This window comes from Cimex lectularius, unplaced genomic scaffold, assembly GCF_000648675.2.
Source record: "Cimex lectularius strain Harlan isolate CLEC.00 unplaced genomic scaffold, Clec_2.1 scaffold27, whole genome shotgun sequence".
In the NCBI taxonomy this organism is placed as follows: Eukaryota; Metazoa; Arthropoda; class Insecta; order Hemiptera; family Cimicidae; genus Cimex; species Cimex lectularius.
The window spans coordinates 1,028,036-1,054,996 of record NW_019392670.1 but is presented as its reverse complement, the minus strand read 5'-3'; the positions used below and the strand labels follow the sequence as shown (position 1 = coordinate 1,054,996).

The following is a 26,961-nucleotide window of genomic DNA, read 5'->3' as shown; positions in this document are numbered from 1 at the left end:
AAATTAAGTTAAGAAAGGTTAATTTAAAATTTAAAAAGAGAGACGTTTGGACCCTGAATTTGACTTACACACTTTTCTATATATTCAAAATGTTAAACTTTCTACCGCTCATTTATAAAGCTCTTTCTAATTATCAAAAAAAGGTCTTTCCTTCTAGCAGAATTCTGCTCAGATCACTTAATATGCTTCTCTTACAAAAAAAAAAAAAAAAAAAAAAAAGTTGGTGTTAAAAAAGGCTAATTTGAAGTTAAAAATGATTCATTGGAAATTTAAAAAGGGTTAATTTGAAGTTAAAAAAGGTTAATTTGATGGGAAAAAGCTACACATAATTTTTAATTTTAATCCTTCTACGAGCCTAATTATTTTATATTTAAACAAAAATTCGCAGGTATAAAATTTGTCTTAACTGTATACTCTTCATCCAATATGTCAGTCTAACTTTATTTATATTTGTTTAATTAGGGTCACCGATGCATTATATCCTTGCTCAGATATTTATTAAGGGGTTAATTTGAAGTTAAAAAAGATTAATTTGAGAGAAAATATATAACTTTCAATTTTAATTGTAATTGATTTTCATGTAGTATTTTATATAAGAGCCCATTTTATAATTTTTCTTTTCATTGTCAGATTAATAAAAGAAGAATCTATTATTTTTATATAACTTTTCATTTTAATTGTGAATAATTTTGTACGCTGTTCTATAAGCCTAATTATTTTATATTGAACTTTTATTATATATTTATTTTGCACCCAAAATTGCAATTGCACACTTTTCTTTATATTAAAAATTTAAAATTTTTAACTGATCATTTATAAAGCTCTCTAAGTAGTAAAAGAAAAAATGCTTTCCTTCCACCCAAAATTTGTTTAAACTTTATACTGTATTTCATCCAATATGTTAATGTAACTTTCGGGGGGGGGGGCTTGTCAACGCATTATCCCTTGCTCAAATTACTCAACTTCTCTTACAAAAAGACAAAATAATAACAAATATATAACAAATTTTCTATATTGTAAAAACAAACCACTTCAGTTTCAAATAACAATGACCATTCTGTGTTCTTTTTAGAGAGGAAAAATTTTTGGGTCATTATAAATTTTGATGATGTGTATATAGAAATAATATAACTCGCTCTATTTACACATTATTTCTTAAACCTTCATTGCAAAACTTTCTGTTATCGAAGTGAGCTATTCTGTGTTATAAAGTTAATCTGTTATGATAAAAGACTGATTCAACTTCTACTGATTTTTTTTCTTTAGTAGTTTTCTGATTATTTTATTATTTTATTTCTTTATTAATTTTTTTAAATAAGGACAACTCCTTACTCGAGGGAAATATTTGAGCTTGGTGTCCTCGTTTTGTGCCGGTATCAGCATTTAATATAATTGATTAATTTTTTTTATTATCTCATCAAACTTATCTTACAACTGCTTTGGTATCTAGTGTACACTAATTAAAAATGTTTTAAATTAGGAAAAAAATTACTTTGGTTGATGATTTGCCCTAGAAAGTACAAGATGACATAAAATACTCAATGAAGCTTTTGACCTAGAAATTTGCACTTTTACAATCTCAAGATTGATGTTTTCATGCCTAGTAATTTTTTCGTGTGGTTATTGTATATTTGCGTTTTTATACCAAGGACCAGAGAAACTAGCCGGATTAACATTTAACTGTGCCTTGAGCCGATGAGAGTAAATTATTACTAATTGCCACTAGTCTTCCACCTCCTTTCTGTGAAAATGGGCCAATGGATGCCATTTTATTGTACCACTAACAATTCAGTTTTTTGGCGGGCAACAACTTGCTAGGCTGAAAATTGTGAAATTCCCGTTAATTTTTATTGTGTTGTTAAACTTTAAACACATCATTGTATAAATTCATTTTCCCATCTTACATGTATTTGTATAATTGAAGCAATGTTTATAAATCCCAGGCTCTGAAGATGATGTCAATAAAGATTGAAACATTGGCACGATAAAGAAAATGTTTTTCTAAACCTACATCATACTAGACCGCATCTCACGATCTCTAAATAATCTCTACACTCATCTTTCTTTTTTAGGATGAAACTCTAAAGGGCAATTTAAATCGAGGTCAATGATGATAAGTGCACTTTATGTCCCGACGTTGTAAAGTGAAATAAAGGGTCCACAAAATGAATCTGGCTGTATTTCAGTCACTTTAAACTTAAAATAAAATTTCTAATTTTTAAGTACAACGGCTTTTGTGAAAATTGCCTATTAATCGGGTAATGATTGAACTCTTTTATCGAAATATCATCTACCTGCTTGGAATTTTTTTTGTCCCAATATTTAATTAAGAACTTCCTGCTAGATGAGTCAATTCTAAACGGTTTATTGATACGCCTTTTGTACTGCAAGTCTCCTAGGCCAAACCTAATTCACCCCAAGCCAACTCGTATATAACTATAGGGATAAAATTAGAATGTTCTTAATTAGGCTTGTCTATTTCCAGTTCAATATGAATATTTCATTCTCTAAATTTCACCATTCTGTATTCCTCATAAATTTGGTTAAAAGAGAATTTATATACATATATAAAATTGTACAATTTTGTATGATGAAGAGCAATGAATGTAATTAGTAATTAGCTAGTAATTTTTTTCTATTTTAAAGCACGGAACAATTTTTAGTCAGTAAATAAAAATTTTACAAAAGAAAAATTTGCTCCATGTCTTGATGTCGCTAGTTAAATAACTTGAAAATGAAAGTGTTGCAAAATCTTTACAACTTTAAAGATATCTACTTGGACCTTATCTTCCTCATTACATTCTCCTTTTCGTACACTTAGTTCTCACGTTTCGTGTAAAAAAATGGATTTGATCTGACAAGAAGCAAAACGAGAAAAAGGATAGAATGTTTTGGGTGATGCTGAAGAATGGAAACCTTGTTTAAACATTTAAACATGTATGCATCTAAACTTCTACTCCCATGTATAATATCACTGCCAATAACGAAAACCATGGATAATAGGAATCACCTTGAATCTCAGGCTTCAAACCATTTTCTTCTACCTGCATACTAATCAGACGCTTTCTGTATCACGTGTGCCAATCGCTAATGTTATGTTTGGGATTATGTACACATATTTCAGGTTGTTTCTTTAATAAGAAAAATACAATGTACGGTAATATATACAATAAAAAGTTTGTTCCACACAGGATTCTCACTTTCCTTTGGAACTCAACTAGGAGGGCAACTACAGATGAGTGAAAGCGCGGATAATGGATTTTTTTTTTTTTTTTTTTTTTTGCCAGGGGGTTGTAAAGGAAAATTATCAACCCCTACCACATATGTTTCGTGTTCAATAAAAAGACAATAAAAAGATAAATAATTAGTCAAACAATCTACAGATATAGTGGAATTAAACAATGAAAAAGGACAGTTAAAAAACTGTCCTTTTTTTATTAAAATCAAAGTATTACTGATTACTGATTCATAGAAGCTCAATTCTGTACACGCATAGACACGTGTACAGAGTTGAGCCTATCACTTCTCGCAGTCCTCCTCCGGCAAGCCTTGAGTCACTCACCTCGGGTGTTGGGAGTCCGGGGTCAGACCTCGGTCTTAACCGTCCAGCTGCTGAGGTTGGCTCCGGGGGCTATCAACAGCTAGGTCATTTCAGCACCAAACGCAATCAGTCTCCCACTCACTCTTAAATACTTTCTTTCTTATTTACATACCATTCACTCAGGGTGGAGTACTCAATATTCTACCATTGACCCTCTCACACTCATTATACATTCATGCCAATAAATACATTCACTCTTAACACTGAGGACTCAAAACGGTCAATTTATAATAAAACAACCCCCCCTCCAAGAATCGGAACAGGGGACCTAGATACTCGCAGCCATTCTCATATCAGCACGCTCTCTATATGGAGCCAAGGAATTCATCTAGCAACCATATTTCAGTAATGTTTTCAAAATAAATAAAAAATAAAAATCATTTCTGAAAAGAATATATTTACACATGAATTACGTGAAGTTTAAAAAAAAGTTGGTTTGGCTATCGGGGTCATAGATTTGAACTAAACACCCATAATTCATCCAAACAAGACATTTTAATTACTGAAATGACGTCATTCGCATCATATCTTCATTTTTGTGTTATATAATTTAATAATGAATAAACAATATCAATAAATTTGTATAAATAAATTGAAAAATTACTCTTAAGTGATTAGAAAGTTGAATTGTTTTCATTAAATTCTAGTATTTTAGCTTAAAAAATTGGGATTTCCCATATATCTTAGTACTTATTAATTTGAGTGATATTATGTAGCTTCTATTAACAATAAATACTATCTTATCTAAAAAATATTGTTAAATTAGGTGTAATCTCTTGCGAATATTAATTTACTTTTATCAACTATTTGATATCTAATATTCTGTATTTCAGTTTAAATAAGAATTAAAAGGAGTTTAATTTCCAATAATACTTTCATTGAGTGATACTAGTTGTTGGCCAATCAGAAAAAAATATGATTACGTTCTGTACGTCGACCAGTTAGTTATTTCATAGAGCCGAAAATTAATTTCTTACTAATAAAACCACTTCAAACAACAATCAATAATTTATATTTGTGAAAAATATGAAAGCTGATATACTCCTACATATTTGACTGTAATAATACTGGCAATAACTGGCCAGTTAGTCTTTTTAAAATATTTTTGAATGTATAATTGTGCTTATTGCAGAATATCGAAAACATTAAAACCACTTTGTTTAAAAAGGCTTAAATTATTCATTCACCATTTAAAGGGAGGAAACTTTAAAATTTGATTCTAATTAATTAACTTACATTTCTAATTACTCTGTTGAGAAGTATGTGAAAATTTTTAGCAACCAAAATGTGAAAATTTGCATTCATAACCAAAGATCTTCTATGTTAGGCTCTTGCTTAAAATAAAGAAATATTTAAAAAAATTTGAAAAGGAAACCAGATTACTTAACAGAAAAAAAAAAATCTTCCGGAATATAAATTATTTCTTTTTTATATTTAATATTTATTTGTGTCCAGTCTTCTTTTCAGAATCAAGTCTTAATTTTAACTTGATCACTGAACACTTTTTAATTAATGTAGGATGTTTAGGGGTCAGCAAACAGCTGAAGCCATCTGGTCTTTCACGCATATTTTTCAACCTGCAGCCATTTGAGCATCTCAGTCTGTTATCGACTGTCTGCTTTTATATGAAAAATAAGTCGCAACCCCTTCCTTTCATGGTAATAAATTACATTAACTCCAATAAATTAACATTAACTCCGTTTCTAGTGTAATGCACCTCTGGTTTAGTAGCTTTTTAAAAAATCGCAGACAAGTCAAAAGTAAATCTGTGTGCCTCAACTGAATTTGATGTTCTTTCAGGAGTTCCTCAAGACTCACGCTTAGGCCCAATCTTATTCCTTCTTTTCAAAATGATCTGTCTTCCTCTTTGCATTCAGTTAGATATCTCTTGTTTGCTGATGACCGAAAACTATTCCTCACAATTACCAGTACCATTGATTGTTCCATTCTCCAACATTCGCTGAACTCTGCATCACAGGTGGCAAAATAATATGGTATTAAATTTAGACAAATGCTCTATTATTACTTATTCTTGAAAATTTAAAAACATGCATGTCGATTACAATATCAATAGTGTTTTTTTTTTAAAGGTTATATATCAGTAAAGATCTGTGTGTCAGGATTGATACTAAATTATCTTTTAACCAAGTAAACAAGCTTACAAATTATTAGGATTCCTTTATAGATTGTCTCATGATTTTACTGTCATGACTCCTCTGATATACCTGTACTGTTTGTTCTTTCGTCCTCCAATTCTTGAATATTCCAGCTGGTTTCCCAATACAAATTGAAATATTACCATGATTGAAAAGTTACAAAACAAATTTTTAAAATTACTTTCCTTCCGTTGTAAACTGTATAATATTGGAGCCATCAATTTAGTTTCATTAAGTGAAAGAAGAAACATGAACGATTTGTTTTTTGTCCACCGTTTTTGCAACAGTGAAATCATTTCATCAGAGTTGTTAGCATATTTCAATGTTAATGTCCCATTAGTCTGCACATGAAATATCTGATTATTCTATCAGCCTTATTTGCGTACCAATTATAACTATTACTCACTTACAAAAAAAAATGATGGACCTAACTAACTTCCTGAAGATGTTGGCCTAAACAATCTTTCTAAATCAGAATTTAATATACCTAACTTCCTTATTTTGTTTTATATAGAGTTTTAATAGGGTTGTCCTTTATATAAATAGGTTTATATTAGATAAAATACTTTTGTGAAATGGAACATGTGCCCATGTATAAATAAATAAATATGAACACAACACTCTATACAAACATCTGGTCGCATTTACTCTCCCAAGTACTCAATATTCCTCAGGGCAGTGTCAAACCCACTGCATCCTAGCTAATAAATGACATTCATAACAATAAATTAACATAAAAACAACACAAACATATATACATTTAAAAATCTGAGACCGCTGCCATGCACCAAGACTACGCACAGGTCGGATGCTATATCGAAATATTTCCTAGAAATGTCAAGCCCTCAACATTTCAAAATGTGCTTGACTGTTATTTTATTTATGAAACCTTTTTAATTTTTTTTCAGTTTCATACATTTTGGTGCTAAGTTACCAAAAGTATCTTCAGATTTGACTCATAATCTATTTTACCTATAATTTCTTTCAGACTTTTATTATTGTTTTTATTTTATTTTATTTTATTTTTTTGACATATATCCTCCAGTTTTGATTTCTCTTTACACATTTATAGCATGGACGGTCTGACTCATACCGAGTTGCTACAGTTGGAACCCTTAATGATGACAACAAAACTGCTGATGGAAAGGTCAAGGTAGTTAAGCAAAGACCGATGAAATCCTTCTCTTCTGTATCGCTAAAACTTTCTGTTGCTAAAATTTATGGTCTTCAATGGTCTCAATAACAACACTACATTTTCATTTTATATTTCATACTTATCCTCTTGACTCTTCTACTCTTTGAGCATGAATGGTGGTGGTCACCGTACTTTAACAAAATCTTCAAAATGCACTTTTAACATGGTTAATCTATATTCTTTGGTTATCAAGTGACTTCTCTGCCTATCATTGTATATTAAGTAAGCTAATTTTTTGTAATTTGATTTTTCAGTCCCGGCGAAAGCCCCCTGTAAAGAAGCAGAGGAAAGGAGACTTAGATGATTTAAAACAAGAGTTGGACATTGACCATCATAAAATATCTGTAGAAGAACTATACCAGCGATTCAGCACTCACCCTGAAACTGTAAGTGTAACATAAATAATTTTTTTAAATGATTCTAACAATTGCACTATTTTTTAGGGACTCACACACGCCAAAGCCAAAGAAAATTTAGAAAGGGATGGACCAAATGCCCTAACACCGCCTAAAACTACACCAGAATGGGTAAAATTTTGCAAACAACTGTTTGGCGGTTTTGCCTTACTGCTCTGGGTTGGAGCTATCCTTTGTTTTATAGCTTACTCTATACAAGCGAGTACTGTAGAAGAACCATCAGATGATAATGTAAGCGTGACTTGTAATAAATAATATCAGTACAGTTTTTCAATAACAAAAATATCTCTTCAGTTATATTTAGGTATTGTACTGGCGGCTGTGGTCATTGTGACAGGCATTTTCTCGTACTATCAAGAAAGCAAAAGCTCAAGAATCATGGAGTCATTTAAAAACATGGTCCCACAGGTAATGCGTTATTTAAAAAACAAAAAATTGTAACTCCCTGCTAGTTCCAGTTCACAAATGTGATTTTAAAATATTTCAGTTTGCAACAGTCATCCGCCAAGGGGAAAAACTGACACTACGAGCAGAAGACATTGTCCTTGGCGATGTCGTTGAAGTTAAATTTGGTGATCGAATACCTGCCGATATTCGTATTATTGAAGCTCGAGGCTTTAAAGTTGATAATTCATCTCTTACTGGGGAATCGGAACCTCAGAGCAGAGGTGTTGAATTGACAAATGATAATCCATTGGAAACAAAGAATTTGGCATTTTTTTCAACAAACGCCGTTGAAGGTAATGTTTGTTCATATTTGTTTCATAAAATGAAAAAAAAGCTTATGTAGTAAATTAAGTTACATGATCTAAAATGTTGTGGAGAGTAACAAATTGCAAGGTTTGAACTAAAAAATGGTCGGAGGTAGCAATTTCTTTGGCCTACAATCTGAGGAAATTACAATTTTAAGTATGTAGGAAAATGAGAGTTCCAAGAGCAGGAGATCGTTAGCTGTGACAGATACCATTGTAATTTTTTAATTAAAAAACACTGCACTTTCTCAACTGTACCTAATGCTTGGAATCCCCAAATCAGTTTTGTATCTATTAACAATTTTAATTCCCCCTCCTTTAAACAAGAAAAAACCACCTATCAGAAGAATTAAGTTGACCCCTCTCAAATGATTTTTATTTTAGTAAATTGACAGACAAGTTCCACTGGTTGGAATAATAACATGTTGATGTTGTTTTTTCCCTTTTTTTTTCTTGAAGGCCCACAGCATTGTTTTGTATGACAATATCATCGGCATACTTTGTTCAGCTTAAGACTGATGAGAGGTCATCTAGGTAGAGCCTCTAGAGAGAATAGCCCAGAATAAGCCCAAGATGGTGAGGATCTCCCGGCCCTAACTTGCACCGTCCCATCAGTTCAATCATGTGCCAGTTCCCTAACCGTAGGTCTTATGGTCCAATTTCAGGCCCTTCCTGGGTCAGATATTGTTCCTCGGGTTGCCTATGGCCTCTCCCGATCCATGTGGCTGCACGCTAACCCCAGTGATGAACGGATTTAAGTCAGAGTAAGGAAGCATCTTTCAGAAATGTTGTATTACCAGTGACCTTGATTTTTAGTATGCCAACATTTATTGTAATACCCTGTCACCCAGTTGAGGGCGTCATGCAACTTATCAGGACAATCACCGTGTCTTCATCCATGGCCATAACCTCTAGGTAAATAAACAAAAACAAGTCTGAGATGTTTGAACAGATGCTATTACTAAAAATAGAGGCTCCAAAATCCAAAATTGGCTTTGTTAGTTAAAGCTAAAGAGTTTTGAAGTGTGGACTTTTTCCCCCCTGTCCTTTGTATTTAATATTAAATATGCATATTTAATAAACCAGATGCTTGAATTATGTCTGTAAATAAATTCTAATAATTTTGTTGGTCAATAGGAAGGAAAATTTTATTTTTATATTCTGCTTGGTAGTCCTGATTCGATTGAGAGAGAATTAAAAAAAAATTGTCGAACTTTTCAAAGGCAAATCGATCCTGAAATGCATACTGTATTATCTTCTCATTTAATCTGTCCTGTCTGCATCCTTACTATCATCTTGTTTTAAGATCGGAAAATATATCACTTACAAGTGATGTATAATTCTGAAATATTGCATTGCTCTCATGTAATAGAGTATTTATATTATATATTATCATACATAACTTTATGTACAGTTATAGGCAAACTTAATTCATACCGTTTTGTTTTGTAGGGACTGCAAAAGGTGTTGTAATCAGTTGTGGTGATAACACTGTCATGGGTCGTATTGCTGGCCTTGCATCAGGGCTTGATACGGGTGAAACTCCAATCGCTAAGGAAATTCACCATTTCATTCACATTATCACTGGTGTCGCCGTATTCCTTGGTGTATCTTTCTTCATAATCGCATTCATTTTAGGTTATTATTGGTTGGATGCTGTCATTTTCTTGATTGGTACGTATTATTGATAGGAACAAAGTTACCTAAGTAAAGGCTTGTCGAAACATAATCATGTCATTAATTTTTATTCCAGGTATCATTGTAGCAAACGTACCTGAAGGTTTGTTGGCCACTGTAACTGTGTGCCTAACACTAACAGCAAAACGTATGGCCTCCAAAAATTGTTTGGTAAAGAATCTTGAAGCTGTTGAAACATTAGGATCTACTTCCACCATTTGCTCAGATAAAACCGGTACTCTTACACAAAACAGGATGACCGTCGCACATATGTGGTTTGATAACCAAATTATTGAAGCAGACACGACAGAAGACCAGTCAGGTAAGCAATCCCAGATTAAAAGAGGAAAAATAATACTGTGGTTTGATTATGTATAAAACTTTTTTATTTTAGGTGTACAGTATGACAGAACGAGCCCTGGATTTAAAGCCCTTGCCAGAATAGCAACGCTTTGTAATAGAGCTGAATTCAAAGGTGGCCAAGAAGGTGTTCCGATATTGAAAAAGTACGTCCTTATTTTTAATTATTTTAAAAAATTAGCAATACTTACTTTTTTTCTGTTTATAGAGAGGTGAACGGTGATGCATCTGAAGCTGCTTTACTGAAGTGCATGGAATTGGCTTTGGGCGATGTAATGTCTATCAGACGTAGGAACAGAAAAGTGTGTGAAATCCCATTTAACTCAAGCAATAAATATCAGGTCATTATAAATACAAATATAAAAATCAGTTTGAGATAAATGTTCTAGAATATAAGTAGATTTATGTCATTTAGGTTTCCATTCATGAAACCGAGGATCCCAATGATCCAAGACATCTGATGGTAATGAAAGGAGCACCAGAAAGGATACTCGATCGTTGCTCAACCATTTTCATTGGTGGAAAAGAAAAGTTGTTAGATGAAGAAATGAAGGAAGCTTTCAATAACGCATATTTAGAATTGGGAGGCCTTGGAGAAAGAGTATTGGGTAAATTAGTGTTCACAAAATTATAAACGGTGATTTCAATACAATAAAAAATCTGTATCATTTAGGATTCTGTGATCTCATGCTTCCGTCTGATAAATTTCCTCTGGGATTTAAATTTGACTGTGATGACCCTAACTTCCCTCTCACCGGAATGAGATTTGTCGGCCTTATGTCTATGATTGATCCTCCGAGAGCGGCTGTACCAGATGCTGTAGCAAAATGCCGATCAGCTGGAATTAAAGTAATAATGGTTACTGGTGATCACCCTATCACTGCTAAAGCCATCGCCAAATCTGTTGGAATTATTTCTGAAGGTGTGTAAAGTTGTCCTCGCTATTTATGCAATGATAATTTTGAATTGGTCTTATTTTCAGGTAATGAGACTGTCGAAGATATTGCTCAAAGACTGAACATCCCCGTTTCGGAAGTTAACCCCCGTGAAGCCAAAGCTGCTGTTGTTCATGGAACTGAACTTAGGGACACTGGACCAGATCAACTTGACGAAATCCTTAGGTATTTTATTCAAGCTTCCAAAAGTCTATATCTAATATTTGTCAAAAAAAGGGATTTATATTTGAAAATTAATTGACAAGTGTTCTGAGAAGAATAATTGGTAGCACTTTTGAATCAAAATCAAATAAACTCAGACTGGCGGGCATATTCTTGGACCTTTCCATAGCTTTCAATATGGTTGTCCATTACTTCCCAAGATGGAAAATATTGGAATTGAAGGTTTGCTAATGATCTTTTCACCTCTTATCTGAAGGGTTGCCACCAGAAAACTAAATTCAGTGGGGAGACATCTCCCAATCAATTACGGACTACCACACGGTTTCATACTTGGCCCTCTCTTATTTTTAATGACTTCATAAAAAGCACTGAGGATGTTTTTATTGTTTTTGGATGATGTTTTAGTTGTCACAGGAAGCACTTCCTTATGGCTGAAAATTAAGCACACAATGAATAAAGTGACTTAGGTTTCAGAGAATTGTCTTATTCTTAATATAAAGAAAATAGTAGCTCTCAGTTTTAGCGATTCCCTTGATTTGGCTTTGGCTGACATCTTGGTAGATGGCGAGAGTCATTGGGCCTACTCTCACAAAGTGTTAAGTGTTGCCCTTGTCAGAATAACATGGGCGGAATATATTTTCCACCTGCAACGTAAATTCGGCTTATCTTGCCTTGCTATAAGAATGCTTAGGCAAATGTAATCAGAGTGGTTTATACAAGCAGTTTTCAGCCAATCCTCAATTACAGACTAATTTTTTGAGGCTCTTCTAGAAAACTCCCGTTGTATGGTGGTTTTTCAATTTGCACTTTTGGAATTTTTTTACAATTTTTTGAATAAAAAAATGAAAATGTTTGCCCTATCTCAAGAGAATCTTTTCAAATCGATGCCATATTGAACATGTTAAATACGGTTTGTCCAATTCAAAAGAGATTCATGTTATGTCCTGGGCTGGCTATTAATACTCATGTAGAGAGCTTTTAAAAAATTAAGAATCCTGACACTGCCATTTTTATATATCCTCTCTTTAGCAATTTTTGCAGTTAAGCATAAGCATATGCTGGTCAGGAACTCACATGTTTCATGGTTATGAAACTGAAGGTCAAATGATTTCCACTACACAATAAAAAGCACACAAATTAACGGTGGAAATTTGTTTTATAAAGTGCAATAATTTTTAACGCCCTCCCACTTGATGTTAATGATTATCACTTGCCTTCATTTAAGCATCGTTTGAAGGATTTTTTATTTCAGAATGCTTTTACAGTGTGGATGAATTCATGAATTTTTAATGCTCAGTATAACATGTAGGCAATTTGTAAACTATGTATTTTAGTAGGCAATGTACTTTGTGTTTTGCAGCAATAAAACTTTTTGTCTAATTTTTTGTTTGTTTTTTTGTTAGGTACCATACTGAGATTGTGTTTGCCAGGACCTCACCCCAACAGAAACTGATCATTGTAGAAGGTTGCCAACGAATGGGTGCTATCGTAGCTGTAACTGGTGATGGTGTGAATGATTCTCCTGCCCTCAAAAAGGCTGATATTGGTAAATATTTTACCCAAAAATGACTTAACTTTGAAATATTGTTAAAATTAATACCTCTACTTTTTAAAAAAACAGGAGTTGCAATGGGTATTGCGGGCTCCGATGTGTCCAAACAAGCAGCTGACATGATCCTTCTTGACGACAACTTTGCCTCAATTGTGACTGGCGTAGAAGAGGGACGACTTATTTTTGATAATCTCAAGAAATCTATTGCTTACACCTTGACATCCAACATTCCAGAAATATCTCCTTTCCTTGCGTTCATTCTTCTTGATATTCCACTCCCTCTTGGAACAGTCACAATTCTTTGCATTGATTTGGGAACTGATATGGTACGTAACATTTTTTTATTTATGTTATAACTTTTTTTAATATTTATGATATTACATATATAATTTTAATTTCTTATACTTAACACATTGTGCCAAATATTTACATAATGTATATTTATTCTTTTTAATGAAAATTTATTTATTTATAACCACCAATCAGTTGTTTAACATTTTCACTGCCGTTAAACTGCTGCTGGAGCACTGACATTCAACATCAAATAGTAGACGGCAAGTTTTGATTGATTTTCTCGTTGTAAACGAATCCATTTGAAAATAATATATATTCAGTATAATGTTCATGCATATGTGTGTTCTTTTTACACAAAATATAACTCTATTGATTGGTTGAAAAATTCCAAGATCTCCATGATTGAAACCTTTATTCAATTTAGTAAATTACATGGCGTTTCAGGCTCCTGGCCCATCATCAGAAACTAAACATAAAGAAATCTCATGATATAATTCCTAATCTCCAGGAGCCCGAAACGTCGATGTAATTTACTAAACTGAATGAATAAAAGTTTCAACCTCGGAGATCTTGGAATTTTTCAACCTATCAGTAGAGATGATATGAACCGTGGAGTTTATAATAAATAAAATAAAATACAATTAAAAAGTCTTGTTTTATTATGTACTTTTTTTTTGTCTTCTTGAAAATATTTTATTAATAAAATTTTCCATTACACAAAAAATATTTTACTTTTTATGTTTGTATAATTAATATTGTTTTTATTCTGTATTTAACTAAAATCCGTCTCAATTCATCTGTTTGTTTACACCGAAAAATCAAATTTCTGGCTACGATTTTGTTGTGAATGGTACAATTCCAATTTTATGCAGCCTGCAATTTTTTATAAATATTTTTCATATTTTTAAATGCACCCAGAGCTAAAAAAAAATTATCTTGGAATTTTCTGCTTTTATTCAACTTTTATTGATCTTATAAGCTTTTTGATTAAATATTAAACGATTCATAAGCTTTTTTCTTCTATTTACACCGATATACCATCACAAAATGCTGCCTTAGTAGTATTTTTTATATATATAAAAGAAAACCATTACTGTATTTATGCTAATTTTTTAAACCATTTTATTATATTTTCAATATATAAAGAAATTTTTGCTCATATCAAAATTTTTTAATTGGCATGTGAATATGTTAAAACGGGACGCACATATCAGATCTCACAAGCTTATTTTTAATCGGTAACAAAAGAATTGGATGGTTAAGAATAAAATAAGTTACATAAATTTGACTTTAATTAGCTAAGTTTACTGGAGAAAAAAATGTTCAGGCTTTTCGTACATTACAATATGTATAGATACGTACGTTTCTTTGTTTTTGTTTTTAATTGATAGATACAAAAGTCATAATTTATTAAAATTAATTATTTAAGTGAATATTTAACATATTTAAACTACATTACATCAATTTGATATTGATTGTATTGCATGTTTTTGTTTGCATTTGAATCATAAATGAATTATTGCTAAAGTTCATAACTTGTCTATCAAAAGCTCCTCAGTAAATTTCAATGAGTAATAATAAAAGAGCAACTTTTTTTTCTACAAAATCGCATGGTTATTATTGGTTCTCTTCTTAAAAGAAATATTAAATAGTGAATGGATTTTGTAAGAATTATTTTCTTTATGATGCCTGACAACTTCTATTATAAATAGTCTATTTTTATTTTGTTACTTTGTTCCAATTCTAAATACAGGGCATAGCCTTACCCTGGTACTTTGAGTTATGTGTTATCCACATACTTACGATGTTTCCATTTCATTTCTCTTGCTCTTATTACTCACTGTCTTATGATGTTTCTTTTTAATTTATATTGCTAAAATGTTTAGTTTTAACTCTATGCATAACTTACTTGAATTAGTGATATATCATGAATATTCTAGTTAGCTATATGAATTGGTATAATATAGTTGTAAAGATTTTTTTTAATATCTCCTTTGTAGGTTTCAGCTAGTTTGCTAAAAAAATAAATCAGTACATTACAGGAATATCCATACATTTTGTAGGCCATATAAACATTCTATACAGGTTTTTAATAGATTATAGATTTCGCAAGTCAAAAGACAAACATACTACTATATTATAAGTAAATAGTCTGTTCAGAATAGTTATTTAGATAATAATTTAATTTATTCACAATTTAAACAACCATAGTTATTTAATATTTTCTATTATGATTAAGAGCTTAGCAGTTGAAACGGATGAAGTAAACAGTGTATTTTTCCGCAGCAATATTATTCTAGCACACATTGATTCATATCCATAACAGTTACCATTTACATTAATCAAATTAGAAAAAGATTTTATCTTTGGTGCTCATGTGGGCTGACTATGCTTTTAAGAGCTTTTAAACCTGAAAAAAATACAGTTGGGCTGTATTAGAGTAGAGTTAAAAGGCAATTTTTTTCTCAAATACTAATTTTTAGCCTTCACTCCTGTGTGTAGCCGCTTTCTGCACACTTTTTATCCACTTCATAGCTCATATCATACCTGCACTTAAGCTTTTTACATACTTAAATAGCATTAGATAGTGGTCCGTTAATAGTGTCAATGTTTATAGTTTTAGCCTTAGTACTGTTTTATTATTGATGTATTTTGGTTCTTATGTGTGGTTTCAAAATGTTTTTACACCATGTCAAATCAGGTTCCTGCCATTTCCCTGGCCTATGAAGAAGCAGAAAGTGATATCATGAAGAGGCAACCTAGAAATCCGTTCACAGATAAACTCGTAAATGAAAGGTAATTTTGCAGTACGTTTTAAATCCCAATCTCCAGGTCCATGAAGCGTCTTCATACCTTATCTATTTTTATCTCTTAACCCCGAAGTAATATTATTTTGAGTCTTTACTACTAACATCTTGTAAAAGGTAAGAATAGTAAGTATTGACTTTGAATTATCTGTGTTCTTATAATATAGGACTGTGCATGGCCGAATCATAGTGCACTATCACATCATTTCCTTAACATCCTTTACATTTTTGCAAATTTCCCATTTGTTTTATTTTTTTTATTTATTTTGGATGTTGTAAATCGATTGTTTGAGCCGTTGAAAAGTACAAAGCAATTCAGAAGGTAGGTAATTAGAAATATGTGTTTGCACTTGTCTTCTGTGTAAGCGTTGCACATGCTAACCCTCTCCCAAACTATTTTAGATTGGATCGTTTGTGTCTAAACCCTTTGTGTTAGCAGCAAAGAAAAAATTTTTTCAAAAAAACAACTCGGCTTAACTATATAAATAACTGTCTTTACGTATTAAATTTAAAAAAAAAAATAGATAAATGTCCTTATTTCTAATAGCATGGTCACACCTCAACGAGTCACCATTAAGCTCTAATCACCCCTTCTTACATTACTGTATTCTAACATCAGCTTAAATATCGCAACAAGAGTAATAAATTAACTTGTTACCGCGCTTGAAACTAGTTGACTAACCTTGTCTGTCTATGCTAATGCTACAAAGATGCCTGCTATCTCGCTGGCGTATGAGGCTCCTGAGTCGGACATTATGAAACGACAACCAAGGGATCCATACAGAGATAACCTTGTCAACCGCAGGTGGGTTTCTCTAATCCTTCCTTCCATAATCCATGTCCATTTCATATCTATTTAAAAAACTTTTTTTTTTTAAATCTCAAACCTGTACAAATTTTATCGTATTTATTAAAATTATATTATTATTACTATTTGATTAAAAACATTCGTTTTTATCACAACGTATTTGTACAGGAGATATGTTTTATGTATTTAATGTTGTTTTTTTTTTTTTAAATCCCTGGGTTTAGATAACAAAGTTGATATAAATGGACTAAAGAACACAAGCTCATCTTATATTTGGAGAAGACATGTTTTTTTTCCTAATTTTCAGTTCTACTGGTTACTGGATAGTATATAATAATAGAAAAATTATATACAATTGATGTGTATTTTGTAATAATATTTTTTTTTAAATACAAATTATATTTCTAGCTTATGCCATTTAAAATTCAATCAAACACATTTTTTAAAAATTTTAATTAAATGAATGATGTTTAAAACGCTTACACTTTATTTATTTATTTATTTATTTTTTTAATGAAGCACTTTTAATAAAGCGTGAATGAACTTTGAGCTTCATATCCATGACTTTAGCTTGTGATTCAGTCCAAATTTCTATCATTACTAGCCAGTCATTTTTTTTAGTCAGATATATCGACTGTTCGTTCTAACAGTTAGCATGTGGAATTTTTATAGGATTTTTATTTAAAGTCTTAGCTTCTTCCAGTACGGTAAGTGTACATTATGTGCACCTCTTATCACAACATTTCTTAACAAATTGTTTTTCTCTTCTGTTCTTTTTATGATTCAAAATAGCTTTTCTTGAGTAGAATTAAGATAAACTTTTTCTAGGTAGTGCACTATGAAGTAACATAAATTATTCTGTTCATAATTATGTTATGCTTGAAAGAACATGTGTTTACATTTTAAATAACAATGTGAATTCATGTTTTGTAAATTTATTTTATTTTTTTGAGATTTATTAGAATAAAAACTAATCAGACTAATGGGTTTTTCAAGGCTTTTAGTTTAAACTCGAAGTATTATGAAAAAATTTGCATTAAGTGATTAATTTACAATGAAAATTTTAATTAATTAACTAAGGTAAACTAACTCTTTAACTAAGGTCTTGGTTGAGATGAAAAAATTTAGTGTCATGAGGAGGATTCGAACCCATTTGGCTAAAGCTAGGTTCAAATCCCACTCGTTTCACTAGCTTTTTCATCTCAACCAAAACCTTAGATAAAAAGTATAATTAAATAAAATAACTAATACAGTCAATTATGACTACTAAATACATATATGGAGTGCTGTAAAAAATTAAGTATAAAAATTAATACACGCTAAACACTGGTTTGTTGTACAGTTTGAAGTAGTCCAGTTGTTTAGATTGATTTTCTATGTTAAACGGTATTTAACATCTATCATCAATGTTACAGGCTAATTTCTATGGCTTATGGTCAAATTGGAATGATACAAGCCGCCGCCGGATTTTTTGTGTATTTTGTCATTATGGCAGAAAACGGTTTCCTGCCGATGAAATTGTTCGGTATTAGGAAACAATGGGATTCCAAAGCCGTCAATGATCTAACAGATTCCTATGGCCAAGAATGGGTAAACAAATTATTTCCGTACAATACACCTTGATAAACACAATTTTATGAATTGTTCTAAAATTTATGTTTCAGACTTACCGTGATAGAAAAGCGTTGGAGTATACTTGCCACACTGCGTTTTTTGTTTCTATTGTCGTTGTCCAATGGGCTGATCTCATTATTTGTAAAACAAGGCGTAACTCCATCTTACATCAAGGAATGAGGTAAGGACGATACATTTATTTGGATGTTAACATCTACCGTTTCGTAATGCTTGTTTTGTTATTTTGTAGGAACTGGGCTTTGAACTTTGGTTTAGTCTTTGAAACAGCTCTTGCTGCCTTCCTCTCCTACACCCCTGGTATGGACAAGGGTTTGAGAATGTACCCATTGAAGTAAGTTCATTTTTTGTTTTTTTTTTTTAAATTTATTTATACACTCAAAGACAAAAACCAGACACTCATATTTGTTGTTTGTTTCAAAATATATTTGGGTATTAAACTTATTGAGCGATATCTCAACTTAATCTCTCAATCAATTCCCGTGCGAGATCTTCTCAACTTAAAACTACGATTTTAAGGAAAAAATTAACAAAATTTTTTTTACTCAAATGTATTGTTTCATCAAAGAAAGTCAATTAACTCACAGGACAAGTTCACTCTGGAAAGGGTGAAATTGAACTGATTTTCTTTATTTTTAGCCAAAAGATAGTAACAGGATTAATAACACTTTTTAAAGGTAAAGAACAAGTTGTTAGGGAGCATCCGTGGCCACAATGGTTTAGGCATTGACACGTTGCTCATTACTGTAAGGTAAACATCCCGGGTTGGAATATAGTGGCCCTTCATTCGAACTGATATACTTACAAACGGACTTTTTTCAAAAATACCAATACCTCAGGTGCTGGTATAATGCTGCAAACCCCCTAAAAAATTAAATTCTCTAATTTCGTGGTCCGCTTGACCAATTAATATATTATAATTAATTAAGATTTTTAGTTGAGATAAGAAAGACAATGAGCGGGATTCAAACTCACGATCTTCGGCTTGATACGCCGTTGCTCTACCATTTGAGCTATCGTGACCTCGATCCACTCGGATACCAACTTCCCATCTCAACCTCACCTTTCGAATTTTCCCTCCTTTTTGCCATTTTTCAAATGTTGTGTAATCGGATTGGATTCTCGACGACAAATGTTATTAATGTTGAGTTTATGTTTTAAATCAATTATTAATCTTTATACTTTTTTTTGCCTTTGGGTGTATTTACCTTGATCTTGAATTGTTTTCTCATATATTTCATGAGCTTGTAAAAGCACAATTTTAATTTTACTTTATATTTAATTTTAGGTTCGTTTGGTGGTTGCCAGCGATTCCGTTTTGCATCTCCATATTTGTATATGATGAAGTCCGTCGTTTCTACCTGCGGCGTAATCCCGGAGGATGGTTGGAACAGGAAACATACTACTAAACATTGCACACAATTGCACACCGCACTCACGTATTGAATCGCCAGGAAGACGTTTTTTTTGGCAAGTCCTTTTCTCACTTTTTCCACATTCAAATTCTAACAGTGACTGAATAAAAGGGATGAACGAGGAATGTTGTTATAACACACCCCTTCACTTACAACCTTTTTATTCTATTACTATTAGAACCTCAGTATAAAAAAGTGAAAAAAGGGCTCACAAGAAAACCACTTTTTGGAAATTCAATATATAAGTGTGGTTTTTAAAATACAAAAAAAAGTAAAAGGAAAATACATATTTACTAGGTTAATTGTTGATTCCTTTTATAAATGCGGGAAATAACTGTTATAGGTGATTTAAAAAAATAAAAAAATGTAAATGTCCACCCCTTTTGGGTTTGGGAGATCCTTTTAATGACAAATACTTATTAAATTATTGATTAATATATCGATTTATAAATAATATATATAAATACAAATTGTAGTATAACCACAAACTATTCACATGGACCTCTGTTTATAATAGTAATGTTAAACTAGTTCGTTAAAGGAAAATTATTTAAGTATGTTATAGTAAGTGTTGAGAGGATAAGTAGAAGTTGGGGGGTCACAATTGTTCAATGGAGGGGGCTTAAATGCGCTACTGCTCAATAACTAGAATTAATGTTTAACCCAAAACCTTATTTGGGCCATTACCATTCATCAGTTATTTTCTTTTCAGCATTTATAACTATGTATTATTAAATTATTTAAATATAAATTGTGATAAAATCACCTGTAGTTATATTTGGTGCTAAGAAAATAATGTTCAAACCTCAGCTGCTGCTCTGCTGACATTCCATTACTGTTGCCTTGCAGCTGCTTTTTATGTGGCTTGTATGCACTCAGCCCCCTCTTATCCCACCAACATTGCTTCAGTCGTACTAATTTGATAGCAGGTAGAATTTAGATTTATATATAAATATATATTTAGGTTAGTTTACCACATTGTTATTAAACATTCACTGTTCATTTTATTAGAGTTGAGTAATTACGGTGGGTAGACGAAAAAGAGTTTACTTATAAATGCACAGTTGTCATGTTTGTATATATATATTATATATAAAATTTTAATAAGAAGAGGTTTAATAACGAATCCTCTTTTGTGGTGGGTTGTGCACGCATTTACATACAGTACAGGCACAAAAAACAAACTCAACTGACACAATCATCTCGAGTGTAGGTTGTTCATAACAAATCAATTAAAAAAAAAAAAAAAATACCCAAATGTGGACCTTTTAATGGAAAAGTATATTATAAGAATTTTAAAGAAATACCCACCAATAACCAACCAATAGCTTTTTTGTTGGCTTTCCCTAAACTTTAGTTACATCTTAGTGACAATAACTTCTTTCTTTTTTCATGTTTTCAGTAAGTTTTAGTATAGCATTATGTGAACTCAAAAAAACTGCCACTTTTATTGTTTGCGTATGTTTTGCCAAGATGCCATTATAAGAATTAAAAAAATAAAATAAAAAATATAAAAAAAAATTTAAATTTATAGGAAAATGTTTGTATTTAAGTCATAATGTGAATGTTTATGTTGATGGTATATCCGGGAACATGTAATAATATTGATTGATACATTTGGGGCAGATGTGTAAAAATAAATGTTAAGTCTGTAGGCAATAATAGATATTTGGCTTTGTTATGATAGCTGTTTTAAGAATCTTCAGCGATATTTTCATAGTGTACCTATTAATACTAAGCCTTCATTCATTCTTTATTATTTTTTATTTTTCAGTATTATTGAGTGTAATGTTTTATATCTAATTTTGTTTAAACTTTTATATTCAGATTCTACATATATTTTATGAAAGATTGACACAAATTGGCATTACGGTCATAAATATTGTTTTATTTGTTGTGGAAAATAAAGTTATTTGTTTAAAAAAAAAAAAAGAAAGAAAAAAGAAATCGGGTTAATTATTAAGTGCATTTGTTTGTCCCTTCTCATTGTCAGAACTTTTTGCATAAAAGTACAAGTTTTTAATTGTATATAAAATCTAAGTTCAACTGCTCTATAATGTGGTTATGTATAGTTAAATTTATGAATTTAGTTTTATATCAATTAATCAAAGACTACCTTTTGTAGGACAAAAAATTAGCATTTAAATAAAATAAATCAGAACTGACGATTTATTTATGGTTAATATAGGTATTTATTAAAATAAGACATTTTTGTTTAGTAAAACTTCATAATAGACACTCGAAAAAGAAAGCCTTTAAATAAATGTGATTAGTATTGTTTGAAATAATAGTTACTTATTGTGTTCAATGCAACCACCTCACTGCATTTATCATTTATTAATTCACAACTTAAGATCATATCCACAAAAAAAAATTGCTAGTACTAAGCACAACTGATGAAATTTCAGTGGATTATCTTAACTATTGTATGCTTTAGTCCATCTAGTGTGTCAAACATTTGACAATAACATCAAAGATAAAGCAGTAATAAAATTGAGTAATTTATTTGGTGCGTAAAACACCAATAATTAAAATGTAGAATGTGATAAAGGCTCAAATAAAAATAGAAAACTTACACTTGCATTTTTTTGTAAAAAGGTAAGTAAATGTTTGAGGGCTAGTAATAGTACGTTTTTCATGATATACATCAGATTGCGACTTAAGTCTGTTTTCTTCATGACTAATCTCGACAAGTCAACGCTTTCTGTAACATACATATCCAATCCAGAGAATAGAGCCAGAGGTCATGGTTCAAGTTTCCTTGTGATAAATTAATTTTTCATTTCAGCCACATCACATAAAAATTATAAATCAATTTAAAATCATTACTTTAGTTAAATATGTCCAACCAAAATAAATATGGTAAAATTTATCGTGAATCAGATGCTGAATTACAAGGATCCTGGCTTTGACCTCATCAAGATCATTAAAATAAAATCATTGTTCTATTCATAAAGTCTCTACAATAATATATTCCACACCAATAGACACATCCTTTGTTCTGGAAATATTCCAATATCGTACTTTTCCCAAAACACAGCAAACCCGTCCCTAAAGCTTCTTTACTACCGTCCAATCAGCTTACTTCCTCTCTTCTCAAAAATATTTGAAAAGATCCTTCTCAAACGATTGATCCCTACACTAAACTCCCTCAACCTTCTCTCAGATTCTCAGTTCAGTTTTCGCCCTCAACACTCCAAAACCCAGCTTCATCTTGTAGACCTCTGTCCTCAACCCTTGAATGTAAACAATACTTCATGCTGTGCCTTTCTTGACATGACACAAACTTTTCATCGTGTGTGGCTTGAGGGTCTTCTGTACAAATTAAAATGTGTCCTTCCAAATACCTTATACCACCAAGGATCATACTACTCTGAAAATTGCCTTCTGGGAGCAGGAGTGCCACAGAGTAGTGCGCTTGGACATAGGTCTAGGGAACATATTTATTTCCTTTTATTTAACACTTCCAAGTCGATTTCATGATTTATAATCACTCATTTTTTAAAATTTTCTATCATTTTAATACTGCAAGATTCTTCATATACGTTGGCTCAATTAAATCTTTATGAAATTGCATATAAATAATACACTTTTAGAAACAAAAGAAGAAGAAAAAAAACAGACTACAACTTTGCACATGTTTACAGCATAGTTCAGTACTTAATCATAAGAACGACATAAAACAAAGCAAGTTATAATGCTAATTCTTTAATAAATACCATGTTTTGTGATAGTTTTAATTTAAAGGAATGTGTGCATGATATATTTTGATGTCATTAAATCAATCAGCTGATGTTTTCTTTAAAAAAATAACAAAAATATTTAAAAAAATCAATTCACTTAACAACAAGAACTAGCCGAATCGGTGTATTTGATCCTATGATTCATTCAGTGGCTGGATATTCTTGATTTATGGTATTAGGATGACATCGACGGCAAAATTTTGAAAGTTACTGAAACTTACAGTAAATATTACAAATTACAAAGAATTCTTACAAAGAAGACAGTGCTCGTTCATGCCTGATGTTAATGAATTAAACGCGTTTTTTGCTTCCATGTCCTCTTCCTCAAAACAAATTCCATTTCTGCTCATCTAGTTCACTAAAAATTGTCCTTTAGTTTTTCAAAATGTTTTAGAAGCCATACTTTCAATTAAATCGAATGCTACAGGTTCCGATCTTATACTTACTAACCTCCTCATTTTCCCCTTCCTGTTACTTTAAAATACATAACATAATATAAATACATAACATAAAGTCCTCTCTCATCTCATCTTGTTTTCCTTCAGCCTGGAAGGATGCTCAAATAGTTGCTTTACCCAAGTTACCTAAACCCACCCTTGTAACTACCGCCCTATTAGCATTCTTCCATCACTAAAGCATTTGAGACGATTTTATTTAAACAAATATCCTTATTTATTTACTCCCATTCCCTCATATCTTTAATATTTGTGAGACAGCCCTTCTCAAAATCTCATGATATTCTCCTCGCCATTGATGATAATAAGTGGACTATTATTGTTCTAATTGATTTTTCCAATGCATTCGGCTCAGTAAATCATAATTTGCATATTTTGCAACTGACACTTCTTTTCAGTTTTTCTTCTACTGCTATTAATCTCATCACCTTCTATTCTGACAGAACTCAGAGAGTTAAAACTTCAAATTCTATCTCCTCTTCTCTCTCAATTTCAACTGGTGTACTGCAAGGCTCTAATTTGGGACCTTTACTTTTTTCCGTGTTTCTAAATGATCTTCCATTAGTTCTTAATTTCTCCCAATTTCATCTTTATGCTGTTGACTTTTAATTTAACATTCAAAGTCCTACAAACAACATTTCTGAAGCATTTCTCTGCTCAAACGTGATCTTCATTCACTGAATAAATCCCAGCCCTTATTAATTTCCATTAAACCCATTAATACAGATTGCCTATCCCCTCAATCAATGGCTCCCATATTCATTTAAGCCTTATAGTTAAAAAGTGAATTCACGAAAATTCTGCCCTGATCATCAGAGAAGGTGTTTCTCTTTTGTTCATTCTTTGATACTTGTGGCAGTAGGTAATGACCACGGTGGAATATCTAGCAATTTAAAACCTTCAACCGCCGGCAAGGTATTCCCTCCTAATCTCAACATTTCAGTACCGCGGATTCCCAATGGTCTCGTCATAGTTCTTAGGAACGAATACATATCTTGGTTAGGGCTATGGCAAACTAAAGGAAATAAAGGATGAAAAGGCTTAGACCACAGCCTAGCAACAAACCTAAGAATTGCTTCCTCCCTGAAAAGATATGGAGAAAGGACATGAGTTTCCCGAGAACTCTTCCTCACAAGAAGGCCACTGGCCTATTCGGCCTTATCGGACGTTTTGATTCTCAAGATGAGAGCTGACGCACCTCCGCATACGACGGAATGGTGTTACCGCCGCACCATTGGTGTAGAGGTGCCCCAGCCCCTAGGCCAAGACAACCTCGCTCTCCGCTTGTTCACTCCGAATAGTCGGGCCCGTATTGTGCATCGGGTCGTATGTTGCACGCAAAGGGTTAACAGGCCGAAATACATCAGCCTGTTCTCCCGCGTACTCCCTAGATAGAGAAGGCCACTCTGTCTCCTTGAGTATAGGGGCTCCCCTAGCGTGGAAACTTCCAGCCGCGGTTTTGTTTAAAGTGGAATTGCTAACCAACCCTAGATGAGCACCGCCTACGGTAAAATCTCTTATCGAGCTTAAGTTTTAAAGCTCTTTAAAGCACCTGTTATGCACATTCAAGGGACGACATAGGCTTAGCCTACCTAGGTGGTCCGATCCTTGGCTTCCCCAAGGGTACCATGCTGGTCATATGCACAACAATGCAAAGTATACTTGAGTCAGAGCAACCAATTCACTACCCGTTTTCGTTCGCTTACTCATGCATTCGAGGGACTATTCAGCATAATCATCGTGTCCTCAAAGCCTATACGCTGTCTCCGGTCCACCGTCCCCCATGAGGCCAGGGGTAATAACACTGGCCATACGCAAACTTCACGAAAGTCACAAATAGAAGACAGCCTCTAAGTTCCCACCAGGGGCATCACCACATACCACCATGAATCCATTCCCAGTGTAACTAGGGCTGAATTTGGAACTTTTCAGTTACCCCATGGTACAGATGGCTATACACCCTCCCCCATCTATGTAGACAGGATCTGGTGCACTGGCCCTTGTGTGACTCTGCTAAGGCACCCGCCACCCATGCCGACCCTAGGCCGACACGAGTACAGCTTGTGCTTTAGAGAGGTTGCCACACCCTCAGGGCTACACCTTTATTTTGTGCCCGGATACCCCCCTTGCAACCAAGGGTTGGGAGAGGTCACAGGATAGAATGAAGGAACTCGGATTGAGAAAAAGGGCCTTGGATGAGATCACGAGGTGAGCCGTTTCGGGGTCTCGAGCCTCAAACCACACTAAACCACCCGTCGTTTTCGTAGTTCCACACAGTGGGCTATGACTCCCAGGGTGGGTATGGAGAAAGGACACCAGCATCATTGCAGAGACTATATAAAGGGCTTTCTCTAAACACCCCTAACAAGTAAGGTAAAGGTCCCGGGTTCGAATCCAGCGGCCCTGCATTCGAACCCGACATACTTACAAATGGTTTTTTTTTTTTTTCAAAAACACTGGCACCCCGAGGGTTGATATAACTTCTGCTGTTGCGAACCCTCTTAAAAAAGTATTTTTAAAAAAATTCGATATCCGTGCTGAAGAGTAACTAAGTCTAAACTTTGCTCCTAAGTACATGCTGAATATTTTTAAAAGAATGTCTCTATTCGCTCCCCAATTATAATTAGCAAGGAATCTCATCAGACCTAGTATTTTTCTTCCTGAATTAGACAATTGAGCTATTTGAGGTTTCCATCGAAGGGTTTTGTTGAAAGAAACGTCCAAATATTTGACAATGTTGACTTCCTTTATTTTAATGCCAGGAAAAGCTGAGGTGTTTCATGATGTTTTCTCAATCTAAAAAAGTGTACAAATACCATTTTGAACAAAAAGAATTTGAAACCCCACATCATCATGTCATTTTTCGTGACAATGTGTCAGTGGTGTTTTGTAAAGTTCTTACTACGCTTTGGAGATTTTTTCCAAATATTATTATTGCTATTATTATTTTCTATGTTTATAAAACTAAATTTATTTCTAA

At 32.6% G+C, this 26,961-nt stretch overlaps 1 protein-coding gene across 5 annotated transcripts in view; it reads left to right on the top strand.

Moving 5' to 3' along the window:
• The window catches only part of LOC106667156 (sodium/potassium-transporting ATPase subunit alpha), a 62,610-nt gene extending 40,252 nt beyond the window's left edge, over positions 1-22,358 (top strand). For 2 of the 5 annotated variants that reach the window (XM_014394886.2, XM_014394885.2), the window contains exons 2-19: positions 7,207-7,338; positions 7,396-7,599; positions 7,663-7,776; positions 7,856-8,108; positions 9,573-9,794; positions 9,874-10,119; positions 10,192-10,303; positions 10,366-10,498; positions 10,573-10,765; positions 10,831-11,079; positions 11,140-11,278; positions 12,679-12,821; positions 12,897-13,153; positions 15,823-15,917; positions 18,152-18,326; positions 18,401-18,531; positions 18,601-18,702; positions 19,657-19,777. In XM_014394886.2, the coding sequence (XP_014250372.1) occupies positions 7,207-7,338; positions 7,396-7,599; positions 7,663-7,776; positions 7,856-8,108; positions 9,573-9,794; positions 9,874-10,119; positions 10,192-10,303; positions 10,366-10,498; positions 10,573-10,765; positions 10,831-11,079; positions 11,140-11,278; positions 12,679-12,821; positions 12,897-13,153; positions 15,823-15,917; positions 18,152-18,326; positions 18,401-18,531; positions 18,601-18,702; positions 19,657-19,777 (3,021 nt within the window). Of the gene's footprint in view, positions 1-6,829; positions 6,911-7,206; positions 7,339-7,395; positions 7,600-7,662; positions 7,777-7,855; positions 8,109-9,572; positions 9,795-9,873; positions 10,120-10,191; positions 10,304-10,365; positions 10,499-10,572; positions 10,766-10,830; positions 11,080-11,139; positions 11,279-12,678; positions 12,822-12,896; positions 13,154-15,822; positions 15,918-16,638; positions 16,734-18,151; positions 18,327-18,400; positions 18,532-18,600; positions 18,703-19,656 lie in introns of all 5 variants that reach the window. The other 3 variants (XM_014394883.2, XM_014394882.2, XM_014394884.2) reach the window with 3 other exon arrangements.
• Positions 22,359-26,961: the final 4,603 nt, after the last annotated feature.